Here is an 18,626-nt window from a genome sequence, read left to right as displayed (position 1 = left end):
ACAGGTACTGCAGGGTTGCATACCATGCCTTGCAGGAAACCTAGCTGCTAAACCTTTTCCTAAAAATGGAGGGAAACGAGCAACCAAGCCTCTGGAGCTGGTGCATTCTGATGTATGCGGACCGTTGCGAGTGAGCAGCTTGAGTGGTGCGAACTACATTGTCACATTCACTGATGATTTCACCAGGAAGAGCTTCGCCTATGTGATGAAAAATAAATCAGAGGTATGTAACCGTTTCATAGAATTTAAAAATTTTGTAGAGAAGCAGACAGGTTTATCAATTAAATGTCTTAGAAGTGATAATGGGTAAGAGTATAATATTTTTTTTTTTTTCTGGGTTTTTTATATAAAGAGGGGATTGTGCATCAGACTACGGTACCATACTGTCCTCACCAAAATTCTTCTTCAGCAGTCAGGTCTTCCACAGCAGTTCTGAGGAGAAGCAGTGATGACTGCTATTTATCTCAAAAATAGGTCTCCCACAGCAGCTTTAGATGGACAAATACCTGAGGAAGTGTGGACTGGGTCCAAAATCATCCTTACTCACCTCTAGTGTTTGGGTGTAAGGCTTATGCACTTGTCCCAAGTGTCAAAAGGAAAAAGTTGGATGTCAGATGTAAACCATATATTTTTGTGGGTTATTCTACAACCACTAAAGGTTACAGGTTGGCGGATCCTTTAGATCCCAGAAATATTCTCTTATCCCGTGATGTTTTATTTTTAGAAGATCAATTTTTTAATAATGGACATAATATTGAGAATAATTTTAATGATAATAATTAATTTATATTATTGAATGGTCCTAATTTATTATGTGATCATTTTAATTCGAATTTAATTAATAATAATGAAATGAGCAGTAATAGTGAGTCAGATAAGTCGGAGTTAAATAACAAATAACAGTGATATTACATCATCTATTTTTGCAGATGCTTGTGACACGAGCAACGATGAGGACAGCTCCGCTGAGTGTCCGGCAGGTGGCGCAGGTGTAGAGCCAGTGTGGTCGCCGTGCGTGGGATCAGCTGGAGGGGAAGCCGAGGTCGGCTCGTCTTCTAGTTCTCGTCCGATTCGTAGTACACGATCGGTGCCGCCAAAAAGGTATACTGATTATGACTTATCTCTACTTGCTCAGGATTTACTTCTTGATGAGCCACAAACTTACAAGGAAGCTATAAGCAGTCTCAACAGTGAGGAGTGGGTAAACGCTATGAAACGTGAGTACAACTCTTTAATCGAGAATAACGTCTGAAAATTAGTGGATAGGCCCAAAAATAAAAAAAATTGTAAAATGCAAATGGGTATTCAAGGCGAAATGCGACGCCTCAGGTAGTTTCCAGCAGTTGAAAGCTCGATTAGTAGCGAGGGGGTTTACACAAAAAGAAGAGGTAGATTATAAAGATACATTTTCCCCAGTTGTACGCCACTCTACTATGAAATTGTTATTTAATTTGGCTAATGAATATAATTTAAACATTGACCATATTGATGTAAATACTGCATTTTTAAATGGTAGTTTAAATGAGGTCATTTATATGGAGCAGCCACAAGGTTTCAGTGATAATAATAATAAAGATAAAGTCTGTTTACAATTTTAAAGGCTTTACAAAGGCTAGTAGAATGTGGTATTGCAAGGTAAATGACTTGTTAACTAAAAATAAATTTACTCAAAGTAAATGTGAACCCTGTGTCTATTACCTTAAAAATGTTAAAGAGTTAATTATTATAGCTCTATATGTGGATGATTTTTATATAATTTACAGGTCAAATAGCTCTATTATTAAGACTGTATTAAATGTTAGAGCAAGAATTCAGTATTAAAAATTTAGAGCCTGTACAAAATTACTTGAGTATTAGAGTAACTAGAGATAGAGTTAAGGTACCTATTTTAAAATTGGACCAATATATCTATGTTAAGAATGTACTCAAGGGCTTTGGTATGTCACATTGTATACACAGTACTACACAGTACCGGTCAAAAGTTTAAGTTCACTCTGCGAAATAAGGTTATCATATTAAATTATGTTCAGAATATATTTTGAATTTCAAACGTTTAATTGTTCCCACGACTACCAAATAACAATAAAAATACCTCTTGCAGGAAGCGTTTTATGTTATTCGGAAAATTTGATCCATTTAATATTTTTTTCCTGTATTTCCTATGAGATTTTGTGGAGTTAGACATCATTTAAAATGGGTCGCAAAGCCGATTTGAGTGTCGAAACTCGTGCTGTTATTGTAGCTCTGTCAAATGAGGGCTACACAACGCGGAAAATCGCTGAAAAAATGAAGGTATCTCAAACCGCTGTCGTGAGTACTTTGAAACGAAAACAAGAAACCGGTCTTAATTGCAGTCGATCTCGATCAGGTAGGCCAGAAGTCACGTCTAAAAGCGAAGACCAATTTATTTGCGTGCAGAGCAAACGCCAACGTACTCCAACTGCTCCAGAAAATTGCGAAGAATTCAACGCCATCCGAGAACAGCGAGTATCGGTTTCGACAGTGCAACGGCGTCTGCGAAACTATGGTCAAAAAGGTCGTATTGCTGCCAAAAAACCCTTGTTACGTAGTCAGAATAAAGATATGAGGTTGAAATGGGCTCAGAAACACAAAAACTGGACGTCTGAACAGTGGTCTAAAGTTTTATTTTCTGACGAATCGAAGTTTGAAATTTTTGGGGGGAGACGTCGTCAATATGTCTGACGACAAGTAGGCGAACGAATGATAAAGCTATGCGTGATGCCAACAGTGAAGCACGGTGGAGGATCGGTTATGGGGACTGGGGATGCTTTGCGGGTGATAAAGTTGGTGATCTCGTGAGTCAATGGCATAAGGATAAGAAAATGTATCATAACATTTTGCAACGTCACGCATATCCATCTGGAAAACGAATTGTAGGCAGAGGTTTTGTTTTTCAACAAGACAACTATCCCAAGCATACTTCGAAGTTGTGCAAGAACTACATTTCATAGAAAGAAAAACAAAAAGAATTAAAATATATGGATTGGCCTCCTCAATCCGATTGAGTTGTTATGGGATGAATTGGACAGGAGTGTGAGAAAAATGCGTCCAACCAATAAAGAACAGCTTTGGGAATACCTGCATATTTGTTGGAATTAAATTTCGGCAACGACACTGCAAAAATTAATTACGCGAATGCCGAAAGTGTGTGCGGCAGTGTTGAAAGCAAAAGGCGGATATTTCGAAGTCTAAAGTTGGCAAAAACTGTTTTTTTATTTATTTAATTGTGGTTTTAAATTAGAGGATAAGCTTTGTTTTTGTATTTATTAAAAGATTATAAAATACTTTTATTGACACATTGTGTTATAGCTTCATTTGGCGCTAGTATTATTTCACGAAAAACTTTTTCACGAACGACTTTATCACGAAAACTTTATCACGAAAAACTTTATCACGAATAGACTTTACCACTAAAGACTTTTTCACGAAAACTTTACCACTAAAGACTTTATCACGAAAACTTAATCACGAACAGACTATATCACGAAAAGACTTTACCACGAACAGACTATATCACGAAAAAACTTTACCACGAAAACTTAATCACGAACAGACTATATCACGAAAAGACTTTACCACGAATAGACTTTATCACGAAAAATGTTTGAAACTTCTTCACGCTGAAACGGCTGGAGGGATTTAGATGAAATTTGGCAAAAAGTTAGTTTATAATCTGGATTAAAACATAGGATACTTTTTATCCCAATATTCCCACGGGATAGGGATACAATTTTGAAATAACAACCGCTAGGCTTAGATACATGAAATTTGGTATGTAGATAGTTGAACGTCTGAAATAACACGTAAATAGCTTTTTGACCCGATATTCCCACGGGATACCCAGGGATAAAATCTCGAAATAACAACCACTGGGCTTAGAGCCATGAAATTTGGTATGTAGGTAGCTGGACCTCTGCAATAACACATAGGTTATTTTTCATTCCGATATTCCCACGGGATAGGGATAAAATTTCGAAATAACAACCGCTAGGCTTAGATACATGAAATTTGGTATGTAGATAGTTGGACTGCTGGAATAACACGTAGATAACTTTTTGACCCGATATTCCCACGGGATAACAAGGTATAAAATCTCGAAAAAACAACCACTGGGCTTAGAGCCACGAAATTTGGTATGTAGGTAGCTGGCCCTCTGGAATAACACATAGGTTATTTTTTACTCCGATATTCCCACGGGATAGGGATAAAATTTTGAAATAACAACTGCTTGGCTTAGATACATGAAATTTGGTATGTAGATAGTTGGACGTCTGAAATAACACATAGATAACTTTTTGACCCGATTTTCCCACGGGATACCCAGGGATAAAATCCCAAAATAACAACCGCTGGGCGTAGAGCCCTGAAATTTAGTATGTAGGTAGCTGGACCTCTGGAATAAGTTACTTTTTGTCCCGATACTCCCACGGGATAGGGATAAAATCTTTAATCATCAAACATACAAACACACACACTTTCACATTTATAATATTAGTATGGATTTATATGTGGCTGTTTATCTCACGCCTATATTCATTTTAGACGTGTATTATATTGTACGATATATGTATGTGTAGGTGTATTTTTGTTGCGTTTTAATATTCTGAAATAAGGTTGCCATGAGGAGACCGCTCTTAAGCGATAAGACTGCCTATTGCTTTTTTCTCTCATTGTACCTGTTTTCTGTATAGCTTACTTTTTCTGGTGTACAATAAAGAGTAATTGTATTGTATAGGTAGGTGAGTTAAAATTAGTTTGAAATTAGTTTAAAAATTCAGTGAATTAGCGCATAATTAGTAGCCAGTACCAGAGACAATAGACCTTTAAATCAGCCCTAAAAAGCGCCTTCTTTATTTTGTTTGTGAAATTATAATGTGCGGATTAAAGTACCTACAAGAGTAGAAAAAAAGTATTAGAAGACTTAACTACTCGTTAACTTGTAAAGCCTTACCTACTTTGCTGATCTTTCCATCCGCCTGCAAAAACACGCATTTTTCTATTTTTTTTTTAAGTGAAAACAACGGTTTTTGAGACATCAATGCAGTTTTCCTATTGCCTTCTTCTTTTTTAGGGTTCCGTACCTAAAGGGTGCCAACGGGACCCTATTACTGAGACTCCACTGTGTCTGTCTGTCGGCGGCCGAGTCGCCTAGCAACGGCTAGCTATGTCGTTTGAATATTTACCTACTTTTAGGTTTGCGATTTTAATGATGTTTTATACAGGTTTCGATAGTAAAATTAGTGACTGTCTAATTTATTTGTTTTTGTGCCAAATTTATGAACCACAAACCTCAATGAAGCCAACTTTAATAAAGCGCTCGTCAAATCTGCACTGTCATCACTATGTTTGCCTATTGTTTTTAACACTAGAACAATCGACTCGCACTTGACCAATTTTTGTTCTATATTTAGCTATGAATTGCTGTTTCGCAAATAAATTAATTTGAATTTGAAGATGAGCTCTGCTTGAGTTAGATGGATTTTTGTGATTTGTGTGTGTTCTTGCAGTGTGAAGTTGGAGGAACTGCATGAACACACATTTCTTGCATAAACGTAGCTATCATTAAGGTTGCAGGTGAGCAAAAGTAGGTAATTGTTTTAGTTCATCCGTTTTCTTTATGTAATACTTACATATAATATCTAAATACATAATCCATACTAAATAGTGTTATTGACAACTTACATTGCGATTATTGATTAAAATTGCTTTTTTCTGTTATTAATCTATCTATTTCCTTTATTATCCGGGCTGCTATAAAAAAAAACCTAACATCGAAGGCTAAGGCGGGAGCTACGCTCCGCTTCGCTCCCGCCTTAGCCTTCTGAACCTAACCTATCCGAGTCGCTTCTGCTCCGAACCGTCTTGCTCGCTCGCTTCGCTCGCTCGTACAAATCAAGCAGCGCTTTGAGAAAGACCATCATTGCCAAGAAGAAGGCGCCGCAAGAAACTTGTGAAAACCGCAAAATACTTAAAAACTACAGTATTCAATTAAAGTAAAAATTACAAAATAATAATAATAATACAAAGATGTACGGGGTCCATTAGTTACAAATCTATCCCGTGGGATTGTCCGGATAAATACTAGCGTATGTGTTATTCTAGACATCCAGCTACCTTCATACCAAATTTCTTGACTCTGAGCCCAGCGGTTATTATTTCAAGATATTATCCCTATCCCGTGGGAATATCGGAGTGAAAAATAACCTATGTGTTATTCCAGAGGTCCAGCTACCTACATACCAAATTTCATGGCTCTAAGCCCAGCGGTTGTTATTTCGAAATTTTATCCCTATCCCGTGGGAATATCGGAATAAAAAGTATCCTATGTTTTAATCCAGATTATAAACTAACTTTTTGCCAAATTTCATCTAAATCCCTTGAGCCGTTTCAGCGTGAAGAAGTTTCAAACATTTTTCGTGATAAAGTCTATTCGTGATAAAGTCTATTCGTGATATAGTTTTCGTGATAAAGTTTTTTCGTGATAAAGTCTATTCGTGATATAGTCTATTCGTGACTTAGTTTTCGTGATAAAGTCGTTCGTGAAAAAGTTTTCGTGAAATAGTTTTCGTGATATGGTCTTTTCGTGATAAAGTTCATTCGTGATAAAGTTTTTTCGTGATAAAGTCGTTCGTGAAAAAGTTTTCGTGAAAAAGTTTTTCGTGGTTAAGTACTGACACGGCTTCATTTAACCGAAATTACAGAGTGAACCTAAACTTTTGACCGCTACTGTAGACTCTATTCCAAATTTTTACTTTTACTGTCATCCCGTAAAACCTAAATTGAAAATACGAACTGAAATATAGATGCACAGATCTGTGCATCTATATTTAAGACCTTAAAGTAAACATTTGGAATTAAAATAAAAAAAATACAAAAAGATTCCAAAAAACAATCTTAATTTGATTGCTTAATAACGATATCTCACCCTTTGACATTTAATAATATGATATCATTTTGTTACTTTAAGACTAGAGTTAGGGAAACTATTTATTGTATTTTACTTTGTGACATTTAATTTTCATTATGATGCGCTGTTATTAATTTGGTCATCTGAATTAACCTTTAGATCCTATCTTATGTTATGTAATCTACTGCCAGGTCTCTTCAAATGATTACGTACGCCGACAGGCACATCATAGCTTGCGCTCTTGTTTGTTTGGCACCTAACTATACCTATACTGACAAAATAAATAAATTAATTTGAATTTGAAATATTTCTTGTCCGGGTGAGCGGTTAGTTCCAATAGAATCCCGAAAGTTTCTCGATGAGGGCTGCGGTATAGATGTCGCTAGCGTCACTGCTTAAGTGGCTAAATAAGAAACGAACAAGCTGAGATATGTGGTGCATAGGGGAAATTCGTGTCTGTTCCGTTGGCCAGCAGAGGTGTATCGGTATAGCACACGGCACGGAATGCCGAGGACCTGGGTTCGATTCCCAGTGCTGGTCTTATTTTTCTGGTTTTTCTGTGCATCTATATTTCAGTTTGTGTTTTCAAGTTATTAATTTCTGTTTCGTCTTTTATATTATTAGCGAGGCGTATCGCGTATCAAATCATAACTTCGTATCGTGAAACAGTATCAAAACATTGATACGCGTATCCGATCGCGAGTGTATATAATATACGCGTATCAACATCGATCCCGAGCGATCAGATACGGCGCGCCGCATGATTGCGCTGTTTTTGCGTCCACGCTGGCGTAAATGAGTGGTAATTGATCTCCAAATACCTAATCGAATCATTGTATTTTTTAGCTGATGTTGGCACGTGGCCATGGAGCTCACACTCGAACTAACACCGCCAGACGCGCTGCCGTCCCCGCGCCGCGCCAACTCTTAAGGATGTCACTCTGGGATTTTTATGATTATATGGTACGGTATTTTTTGGGGGTCTCTACCCAAAGCGACCCTGTTGCATAAGTCTACTACTAACTACTACTACGATCCACCTATCCTTGCGTCCTGCAATGTGCATTGGGGGTGTGCAGCTGCCTGCTGCCTACCCTGGCATTGACTCACTGCACGCTCACGCTTCCGTCCATCTGTCCGTCATTCCGTCTGTCTGTCACAGGGTTGTATCTATTGAACAGTAATAGCTACTAAATGTTTACGAACTATAGATATTACTACACTAAAGAGCTATTTCACCACCCATTGAAAGAAAAGAAAGAAAAACATTTATTCGTGACATTTCGTTCCATGCCTGCTATACGGCCACATCTCAAAAGACTATTTTTTCGAAAAATCGCGTGTTAAAATTTTGGCTGCTTAGTCCGTGGTAGTAAAAAGGGTCTTACTCCTTTAGTTTTGAATGAATCAACTTTGTTACAGTTACAACATCACTGTAAACTGTGTTGCGGCCTGGTGTCAGAAGTGAGCGCGACGGACGTTTCTCTTTCGCTCCATTGGCTCAAGAAACGCCGCGCGGCGCGCACGCATTACCTGTACTTTCATTTAGTTTTGATTGAGAAATGAAATACATTTGTAGTTTGAAAACATTGGATTAAGATTCATTCATTCCCCTGCTACGGAACATTGGTGAACTCGACGTGACACCGAAGTACAACTGAATCACATATAGTGTACATATGTGCCTCAAGCTTTTAAAATGGTACCTATATATTTTACAGTCTCTGGAACTTAACTATCTACACACGCTTTCTTATAATGACGAGTAACCACTTAAGAGGTTATCCTGAACCTAAAGCATTCTTACTACATTACATACATATAGACATGTGACAAATCGTCACTACTTTGAAAAAATCTCTTATCTCAAATCAATACGTCAACAAATTTGACCCTTAAAACAATGTTCATTAACTTCACTCTGAAAGATCATCGATTTTGAGATACCAGCTTTTTTCAAAGTAGTGACGAAATGTTACTTAAATTTATTTTTCCTTTTTAGTTCATTTATTTTTTCTAATAAAAGCTTGTTTTTAAAAAGATATTTTTTTTCTTTTATTACATATTACATTACTTATTACAAGTGGTTCGAGTATTGGGACTTCTTGACTTCGCTTATTCATAATAACATCAAAATTGAACCAGTTCATAAATTTTACTAATTAAATTCTTTCCTTGAAGAAGAAGCGTCTCGTGTCATCAGCAATTTAGAAGTAACCGCAGCAAATTATAAAGAGGCCTGGGGTCTTCTCTGCTAGAGATACAACAATGAGAAACGGTTAATTAGTAATCATTTCAATTCTTTGCTTAATATTCCGCCAGTACCTACTTACATCGTGATTCCGCCAAAGGTTTATGTTTTGTATTTGATCATGGTTAAAAAAAATTACGTGCATTGAACACACTGGGTGAGCCATCGGAATCTTGGGAGACCCTGATCATCCACTCACTCAGCAAAACTTGACACCCTGACTAGCATAAAATGGGAAGAACATAAAAATAGTTTCCGCAAATTTCATAAGTCAGAAAAATCACATGCAAAATCATTTGCAATTTCAGCGCCATCTGGCTGGAGCACCTTCTGTCGCGTGCGCTCTGTGCAACGGCGGCCATCGCTTGTACGGCGCCTCTTTCTTAGCCAAGTCTGTCGACGAGCGTATCTCTGAAGCGTTGCGGCTGAAGAGGATATACGCGGTATCGGAAGTTTTTGGTAAAAAATTAAAGTATAAACATTTTTAAAAACAAACTTTTATTGAATTAGTGAAAATCATGACTTGGGCAATTAAAACATTTGGGAAATGAAACATTTATACTATAGGTCTTAATAAATAAGTTATTATTATATAAACGCAATAATACTAATATATATAATAAACAGTAGGTACCTACAGAAAAGACAGGTATAATATGGAGAATACAGGTAATATTAAGGGTTATTTAATCACTAGCTGTTGCCCGCGGCTTCGCCCCCGTTCGTTGTAATTTTTGTTTCATAAAAACCTTCTCTTGTTAATAACAAACGTAACAAAAAAAGAATTAGCGAAATCGGTCCAGCCGTTCCTGAGTTTTGCGCTTAGCAACACATTTTACGATTCATTTTTATTTATATAGATATAGATAGATAGATAGATTGAAAAGTGTGTGTGAACAGGTGTCGGCAATCGAATTTAACAACCTCTTATCTATCTACTCTACTGCTATTTAAAATTTACTAGAGGCGTTTTAAACCGAAATTCGGCAGGCGTCAGCAAAAAAAATATGGCGAAGAATTTAAAAAAATCTAGGTATTCTAACAATAAAATTATAGGTATCAAATGAAAGCTAATAATTAGCTGATCTTAAAAATTGGCTTATTTTAAATAATTATAATATGGGTTATATATAACAGTTATAAATCTACACAGAAAAATCAAAAAGTATAAAATCTAACAGTAAATTTAAAAAAAAACCCGACTGCATTAAAAAATACTAATAAGAAGAAAACAAGTCTAGTGGTCTAGAACTAACTAAAGTTAAACAGTGGGACCCATTCAAATCGTGACTAGCTCAAAAAGAAATAGCAAGTACAGTCAACAAAAAAGCTTGTATTGAAAATGAAATTTTTATGGTTGGTTATTGGTATTTTTAAAGCAGTCGGGTTTTTAAGTACCTATTCTATTATATTGACCTAATACGCAAAACAAAGTATTATTTTTTATATTTTTTGCAAATGTTTTTAGGTTGTTTGAAAAAGTGTTGCAATAAATAAATACTGAATACTCTCTTGTGAACAAGATAGCTATTAGTAAGTTTTGCGTATCAGGCCAATATAATAGAATATTTGGGAACAATATAGCTGTTTACTTATAATATTATTTATAAGAAAACAGCTATGTTGTTCTGAAATTCTCGGCGACAAAATGGGCACCTTGTGCCGAATAGCGACTCCTCTACGCCGTTGAGGCAGTCGCCACACAAGGTGTGCCCGCACGGTATCAGTACCCGTGCGGGCGGGTTCTCGCGGCAGACGCCGCAGCGAGCCGGGCCCTGGTGTTCTGGGGTGGCTGGTCGGGACTCTGCAGCGACGGCTGCATCCATTTCCACCTCGACCTCCTCTGCCACGTCCGGCACGTCGTTGGCTGCTAGACCAGCTCCCACGACGATGGCCTGGCTGGTCATCACTAGAAACTCTCGGAGCGTGATGGTTGCCCTAGCGAGAGCCTCTAGGTTGCCAGCCACGACGTTCTGCTTCACCAGAACGCCAGGGCGGGCGCGCCTCTGCGGTAAATAGGCTCCGGCGAGACTGGCCTGCCGCCGCGATGCGCACACGGCAAACTTTTGCTGCAATACCTCTGAAAATAAATAAAAATATGCAACGATAAACCTAGGTGTTACGCAATATATATTTTAAAAAAGTTTTAAAACTAAGTCTGCAATGTTCAATCAAACTATGACATTTAGGCTGGAAATTTAACAATGCCTTGGGTAGTAATAGAGACTTGGGTAATAATTGGGTAGGTAATAGAGACGGAACGTTTTAAGCATATTTTATTGTTATCTACTGTACATATCTTCTATCTATACATGTAAAATGCTTTGTCCTGAATGACTGACTGACGGATCAACGCACAGCCTAAACCGCTAATCGTAAACTTAGAGGGTGTGTTCTTTGTATGACGTAGGCATCCGATAATAAAATAATTTTCCGAAATTCTACACCTAAGGGGGTGAAAAAGGGGGGCGAAGATTGTATGGGACAGCGTGATTCCTTAGTCCAAAATAAAAAAGTTTACGAAAACAAGCTATACTGAAGTTGTATAGAAAACTACACTATCCCTGACTGACATAGACTACTTTTCTCATCTTTTAGTTTTCGAGTAAAATGCCCATGACATACGGACGGACAGACGGACATGACGAAACTATAAGGGTTCCGTTTTTGCCATTTTGGCTCCAGAACCCTAAAAACGTCTGCCTATATTTGTATTTCCATATAATCCGCCGAAAAATAAATCAAAACACGAAAAAAAGGATCGCAGAAAGTAAATGGATGTTACTCCAAATTTAACGCGAGCGAAGCCGCAGAAAAAAAAAGGTAGAGAGAGAGAGAAACATTTATTTACACATATTTGATACACATAAAAATACATAAAAGCTAGTTCGAATATAAAAATACAAGCATGTAGTCAAAGCAGGTGAAAAAGCTAGTGTAGGCAATCACATTATGTGATATGAGATATAAAATAGAATGACAACTTACCTTGCTCGTCTAGAGCCTGTTGAAAATGAAAATATCTGGAAATATATACTTGTCAAGTCTGTAAAAAATATCAAATAGGTACATGTAAATAAAAAAATTACTACATACCTAACTACTACATCTACGCTCATTCTAATTGAGTATGGTCTAGTCTAGAAAAAAATAATGCTATAAGAGATAGTATCAGAAACAATTAGTTTTTTAAATCTCCTGTTAGATATGTTGGTGGATTCAGCTTGCGGGTCTAAAAACTGAATTATTCAAACATATTTTGACAGTAAATTATCACCTATTTTAGGGTATTTCTTTTTGCCATCCGGATTTTCCGGAACCAAATTTTGGTGGATTCGAAAATATAGGTTCTTAAAATTACACGTACAAGCCGTATACAAAAAAAATAGCCTTATATCGAATTATTTCCAAAAAAACTTGTACAATGACCAGGCTATAAAGTGAGAGAGACTGTAGAAAGGACTGCATGTAGGTACCTATACGTACTTGCGAGTACGAATTGGCCCTGTAGGCATTGCACAAACAAGTAGGTACCTACTTCCTTACTAAAAATTTTTGTCAATGATATTTTCCTTACTCTGAGAGTATAATATATTTAATAACTACAGAATTTCTAATATACTTATTTTCAAAATACACTAAAAATTAACTAAAAATAGACTAAAATATTCGAACTACAAATGTTAAAAATAAGTTTTCGTACGCGTGAACCGCCAAATATTTGGCGAAGCTCCCAGCATTTTTTTCAAGTACGCGTGGAAACTTTCCGCTGTATTTGAAGTCCTGTGTGATTTCTGGTAGACTGAAAATGTTTCAGGACGGATCTGAAAAATAATTTAAATTAAGCCAAAAAATCAGATCTCTGCATCGGTTACGCACAAACTTCATCAAGGCGTGGAAAACTTATAATATTTGTTTGTTTTAGGTACTCACTATATTCATCCAATAATCCCGGAAATATAGGTGGTACGCATGATTCAATGGAATTTGTAAAAACATTGCTGCGTCTGTTTGCGCTGCGAACGCCGCGGGCGCGCGTTCCGCCGGCAGCAGCGCCAGCGTCGCGTACAGCCGCACCAGGCGCATGGGGACGTGCTCCTGCCTCCCTCGCTTTACCAACGCCTGTTGATGAGATGACTTCATTTTTACTACGATACGGCTATAGCACCCTGTCCCCTACCTTAAACCTCAACGGTTAATGGCATCGACTTGAAATTTGGTACGGAAATGTAGTTTGGAGGACAACAAAAAGTACAGTCAGCAAAAGCTTGCACTAATGGTGAATTTTTTAACAAAAACTTATTTTTGTTTAGAAACATTACATAACAATAAAGATTCACTGTGTTACAACACATCAAACATGAACAAGTATTTACGTACCTGCAGGAAGTGAAAATAGCACCCCTGTAGTGGCGCGTCTGTCACCTCTCGCAAGGCGCCTTGCAGCGCTGGCTCGTAGTCACTTAATACGGTTTCCGGCTCCGGGTTGCCGGCCAACTCCCACACCTTCTGAAGAACCGCTCGGTACAAATGTTGCCTACGATTCTCCATGAGCGCAACAACAGGGTGATAATGTTGTCCCATCGCGACTGTGTGCAGCGTGAGTAGCTGGTAGGCCTGCAACCCGGCCGGGACCGTCAAAAAGGTGCCGTCCGCTACTAGGACAGCGCTTTCCCGCAAGCACTCTGCGAAGCCGGGCATGCCAATAATCACTGCGCTGGCCCCACCTGCGCTTACTAATGCCAAATGCATTGGGCCAAACACAGGATGTGCTGCCAATGCCCGGCTGTACTCCGGCAATGTTCCTGGCACCGCCGGCTGTGTGCTGCGCCTCCACTTCCGCATGGATGGTAGCACCCTCTCATACATCAAGTGCGGCGCAGCGAGTGGATACCTGAAAGAATAAATGTACTATCTTAATACTTAATATGGTACCTTTTAAGTATTAAAAATTTAAGACTCCCAAGTAGGTCTGCAATAAGCAAACTGGCCGGAATATTTGTATGAAACTGAAAGAGCACTTGAAAAAATTATTTTAGTCAATATAGAGAAATATTATTCACAAAATAAGGAATAAAGAGTTTCCTATCGGTTCATAAACGACAGATTTCTGACGGAACAAACATACAACAACACAACAACAACCTCCTACTTTTTGAAGTCGGTTGAAAAGTACCGTAGTTGTTTATTTTATTTTTTTATTCTACTGGATGGCAAACGAGCAAGTGGGTCTCCTGATGGTAAGAGATCACCACCGCCCATAGACACCTGCAACACCAGGGGGATTGCATATGCGTTGCCAACCTAGAGGCCTAAGATATGGGATACCTCAAGTGCCAGTAATTTCACCAGCTGTCTTACTCTCCACGCCGAAACACAACAGTGCACGCACTAAACTGCAGGAACTCTTCTTTTCTCTTCTCTCTTTCTATTACTGTTTAGAACTAAATTAAATAATTCAGTGATTAATTTTTGTTTCCTTTCTAATATTATAAATCCATAAAAATTGTATATCCTTAACCCTGGTTTAGACTTGCAAGAAAAATCGTGCAAGTTGCATTACATTGCGAGGCCGTAAAGCCAACGAGTCGTTCGTAATGATCAATCGAGCGCCGCAATGCAATGCAACTTTCACGATCACGACAGCGCATTAGTATAAACTGTATCTAAATGCTGTAAATTTCCATTGGTTAATCCTACTTCCTACTAATATTATAAATGTGAAAGTTTGTGAGTGAGTGAGTGAGTATGTTTGTTACTTTTTCACGCTTAAACGGCTGAACGGATTTGGATGAAATTTGGCGGAAAGTTAGTTTATAACCTGGATTAAAACATAGGATACTTTTTATGCCGATATTCCCACGGGATAGGGATAAAATCTTGAAATAACAACCGCTGGGCTTTGAGCCATGAAATTTAGTATGTAGGTAGCTGGACCTTTGGAATAACACATAGGCTACTTTTTATCCCGATATTTCCACGGGATAGTTTTGTAACTAAGGGATCCCATACATCCGTGTATTATTGTAGTTTTTAAGTATTTTATTTTGAAAAAAAATGACTTTCTGCCAAGCTTCTTGCGGCGCATTCTTCTTGGCAATGATGGTCTTTCCGAAAGCGCTGGTATTTTAAAAACTGACGTGTAAAAGTGCCCATTGCCGCCTATTTAATGAATAAATGATTTGAATTTGGATAAGGAAAAATTTTTAAATTTTAGCACTGGGTTTAGAGTCTTGAATTTTGTACAGTTATTCACAACACAACCTCAATGAAGAACACGATATAAATTTTGGAAATTTCAAGGGGAATTTTGTAAAATCCCGAATAATTCAATTGCAACTACCAGACCGAATAGTTTACGCGTGCGAAGCCGCGGGTAAAAGCTAGTAAATAAATAATAATAAATGTGTGAAACAGAAAATACAGAAGAAGAATAAACTTACCGTTCTGCTTCCTCCTGAAAAATTGTTTGTAGCATGGTAACTTCCATGCTACATCTGTTCTTGAGTCGGCAGAACATTTCATTCCTAAAAATTTTACAATTTGTAGTAGGTATTTATTCTTAAAACAGGAAGGTTTGTTATTAGGTGGCTGCTCATGTGGTACCTGCTCTATGGCCTAAGGGCACACACGGTAAAAGCACATTAATAACTTTTTAAATTAAAGAATTAATACGTATTTAAAAAAAATAAGTTTAAACACCCATACATTTAGTACCTACGACGTTCCTTGAGGCTGTTTGCCTACAGTAAGAGGTAAAACTGTTTAAGATTCATTATTCACTCGAATAAAGTGTAATCATGTAATAAAACTATCTTATATGAAATACACCCTTGGTGTACACCCACGGTAGAGGACGACCACCAAAAAGATAGACAGATGATATCCGGCAACAAGCTGGAGTAAACTGGATGCGAGTGGCAATGAATAGGCAAGACTGGAAAAGTAGAGAGGAGGCCTAGTCCCAAGACGGGCGCTATAAGGGCTGTTATAGAAAGATAGATAGATATGAAATAATGAATAATAACATCTATTTTTTAAGGAAGCACATTTTTTGTTTACAGCAGTTGCTCAAAGTGCCGCCCTTGTGCGATACATTGCCGGGCTCTCTTCTATGTTTGTAAATGAACTTTCTTAAAAATTTAAAATGATATGTATTTGATTGATATGGATACTAATTGGATAAATTAAAATAATTAATCAATAATATGATAATGGTGAAATGACTAGGCCTCTATTAAGTGTATGGAAGGGTTTGAAGGTAATATTTGGGATATTTCTGTTTTTTCTTAAGTTATTGATGTTAAAATAAAATCACATGTCTCATTGAGTAACGTACTTTCGATAGCAATTTAAACCTTTCTGATATATATACGGAATAATTGCCTGGCTACATTTAACGATTACATCTTGTGTACGATCCACTAGGGTAGGGTTAGAGTAGGTATAGGTAATATTTGGAAAGGCTGGACTTAGAACACGATAAAAGAAGCATATTTTATCAAATATTTTTTTCTTTTTAATACGAGTTATATAATAAGAGAGCTATACATACCTCTGTGGTATCCAGGGTTCCGGTTCATGGTCATGTTGACCACGGATTGGGCCTGGTATACCGGCTCTTATAGTGAACTTTACTGGGCAGTCACTGTTGCCACATCTGTAGCTAACTGTTTGGCCCCGGTGTCGCCAGGCAGTGTAAAAATACACTCCCCTTTGAACCCACTCTGCTTCGCCTCGAAATTTGGAGATAACCAATACTTCCATTATCGTCGCCGTGCACAACTGAAAACTGGCTTCAAACTGGCGGCAGTTTCGCGGTTAATTTTCGGTCAGTTCAGAGTGACAGTTGCTTTCAAATTTTTGGCTCGCGCGTTCGCATATTTACCACAGACGCGTAAAGGTGAGGAATTTGAAAGAAAACGAAAATACGGAATTTTGGAATTTTTAGAAGTAATTCAACAGGAGAAGATTAAATGGGGTTATTTATATACTCCATTTAATTTAAGGTTTGAATTAACGGTCAAATTGTAACAAACGTTTCTCGGTATTTCGAACACAAATGGACTAAAAATACCTAGATGTACATTATTATGTTTTTAATATAAAATGTTAACACAATTTTAAATAGTTTTGTTGTTTAATTAGAAACGTGTGCAAGTTTTAACGTTAAGTTTCAAATGTTAAAATAAATGGAATTTAAGTGAAAGTAACAGATATTTTACATTTTGATAATAAATAATAGTCTTCAAATTTATTGTTTTTTTTTTATGTAAACGCAGTTTAAATAATTTATTGAACAGGTGTTACTTTGCAGAGGTCCATATCATTATCAATGAACTGAAACAATGTTATATTTCTTTGCTCCAGAGATGTGAGCTCCGATTCCATTTCCGTTAAGTCGGAACTTCCCTTTGATATTAAACATTCGTTTCGGTTCCGGTTCCGTTACTTTTGACACGGAAGTTATATCGGATGTCAATGCTTAGCGCGGCGACTGCGTTCCGCTTTCGGTTCCGATGAAACGACGTCCGTTACATCCCTGCTTTGCTCTCCTGCGACTTTATGATAGATAGCTATACCTACATAATAATAGTCCGAACAAAGTCAATCCTGACACCTGTCATACTGGTACAAAATACGTTAATGTTTTTCGAAGTATTCAGTCAGTATGGGAGTGACACGTGTCAGGATTGACTTCTCAACGGCGGACTACTATACGTTTATGCAAGAAATGTGTGTTCATGCAGTTACTCCACACTGTGAGAACACACGTAAATCACACAAACCCATCTATCACCACCACCACACTACACTGACACCCAGAGCTCATCTTTAGAGCAACAAAACCGTTCACCATGCTACCAGATGTTAAACTAGTGTAGTGTACACACATTACTTGCATATAATATAATATGTATATATACCCACGTAGGTATCATAAGGTCTCGAGTGAGCACAGAAATTGTTTCAGTTCATTAAATGTAGTATAGGCAAACTAGCATGCAGCCTGATGCGAAGCAACCACCACCGCCCATAGATACCCACAACACGAGAGGTATCAGGTGCGTCGCCGGCCCTATGAGAGATTGATAGACTTTCAGTCGAATAAAAAAAAAGAACTAGAGAACCTTGCCATTTGAACAAGCTATTCGAGCACATGTTTAGCCCCACTTAAATATAGTACCATGGACTCTGTTTTTTTTTTATTTTAATGTCAAAACTATACTTATTTATTTTATTCCTTCCTCCTGTCTATTGTAAAGGTTGTCTGGAAGAAATTGCTCTGAAGTGATAAGGTAGCCTATTGCTCACCTTGTAATATCTCCATATACCTATGTTTTCTGTACTGCTGTGTTGGTGTTCAATAAAGAGTTATTGTATTGTATGCTTACAGTCAAGTGGTGGTTGGCTGTTTGTAATTTTTTTTTTCTATAGTATGCTTGG

General features: G+C 37.5%; 1 protein-coding gene across 4 annotated transcripts; it reads right to left on the bottom strand.

The window, feature by feature from the left end:
* Positions 1-9,654: 9,654 nt before the first annotated feature.
* Positions 9,655-14,661, bottom strand: LOC141428029 (uncharacterized). Of its 4 annotated transcripts, none has more exons than XM_074087715.1 (5): positions 13,560-14,661; positions 13,113-13,301; positions 12,883-13,003; positions 12,168-12,183; positions 11,019-11,259 (listed from the first exon to the last, which is right to left on the bottom strand). In XM_074087715.1, exons 1-5 carry the CDS (start codon positions 14,046-14,048, stop codon positions 11,118-11,120), a joined length of 957 nt encoding a protein of 318 aa, XP_073943816.1. In that variant the 5' UTR covers positions 14,049-14,661; the 3' UTR covers positions 11,019-11,117. The 4 variants fall into 4 exon arrangements, with proteins under 4 accessions (XP_073943813.1, XP_073943814.1, XP_073943816.1 ...); XM_074087714.1 differs by having other exon boundaries at positions 12,168-12,225; positions 13,560-14,660; XM_074087712.1 differs by lacking the exon at positions 12,168-12,183 and having other exon boundaries at positions 9,655-11,259; positions 13,560-14,658.
* Between the last annotated feature and the right edge of the window lie 3,965 nt (positions 14,662-18,626).

The sequence above is a fragment of the Choristoneura fumiferana genome, chromosome 5, assembly GCF_025370935.1.
Source record: "Choristoneura fumiferana chromosome 5, NRCan_CFum_1, whole genome shotgun sequence".
Classification (NCBI taxonomy): Eukaryota; Metazoa; Arthropoda; class Insecta; order Lepidoptera; family Tortricidae; genus Choristoneura; species Choristoneura fumiferana.
The sequence above is the reverse complement of the archived record's forward strand: the minus strand, read 5'-3'. Positions and strand labels throughout refer to the sequence as shown.

What these genes read in the sequence shown, in the direction of transcription:
- LOC141428029 (XM_074087712.1), bottom strand. Translation starts at nt 14,048, where the DNA reads ATGTATGAGAGGGTGCTACCATCCATGCGGAAGTGGAGGCGCAGCACA. An exon ending in GGGATTATTGGATGAATATA is followed by an intron (nt 13,004 to 13,112) that starts GTGAGTACCTAA and finishes ATTATTTTTCAG; the next exon opens with ATCCGTCCTGAAACATTTTC. An exon ending in AAATATTTGGCGGTTCACGC is followed by an intron (nt 11,260 to 12,882) that starts GTACGAAAACTT and finishes ATTTATTTTCAG; the next exon opens with AGGTATTGCAGCAAAAGTTT.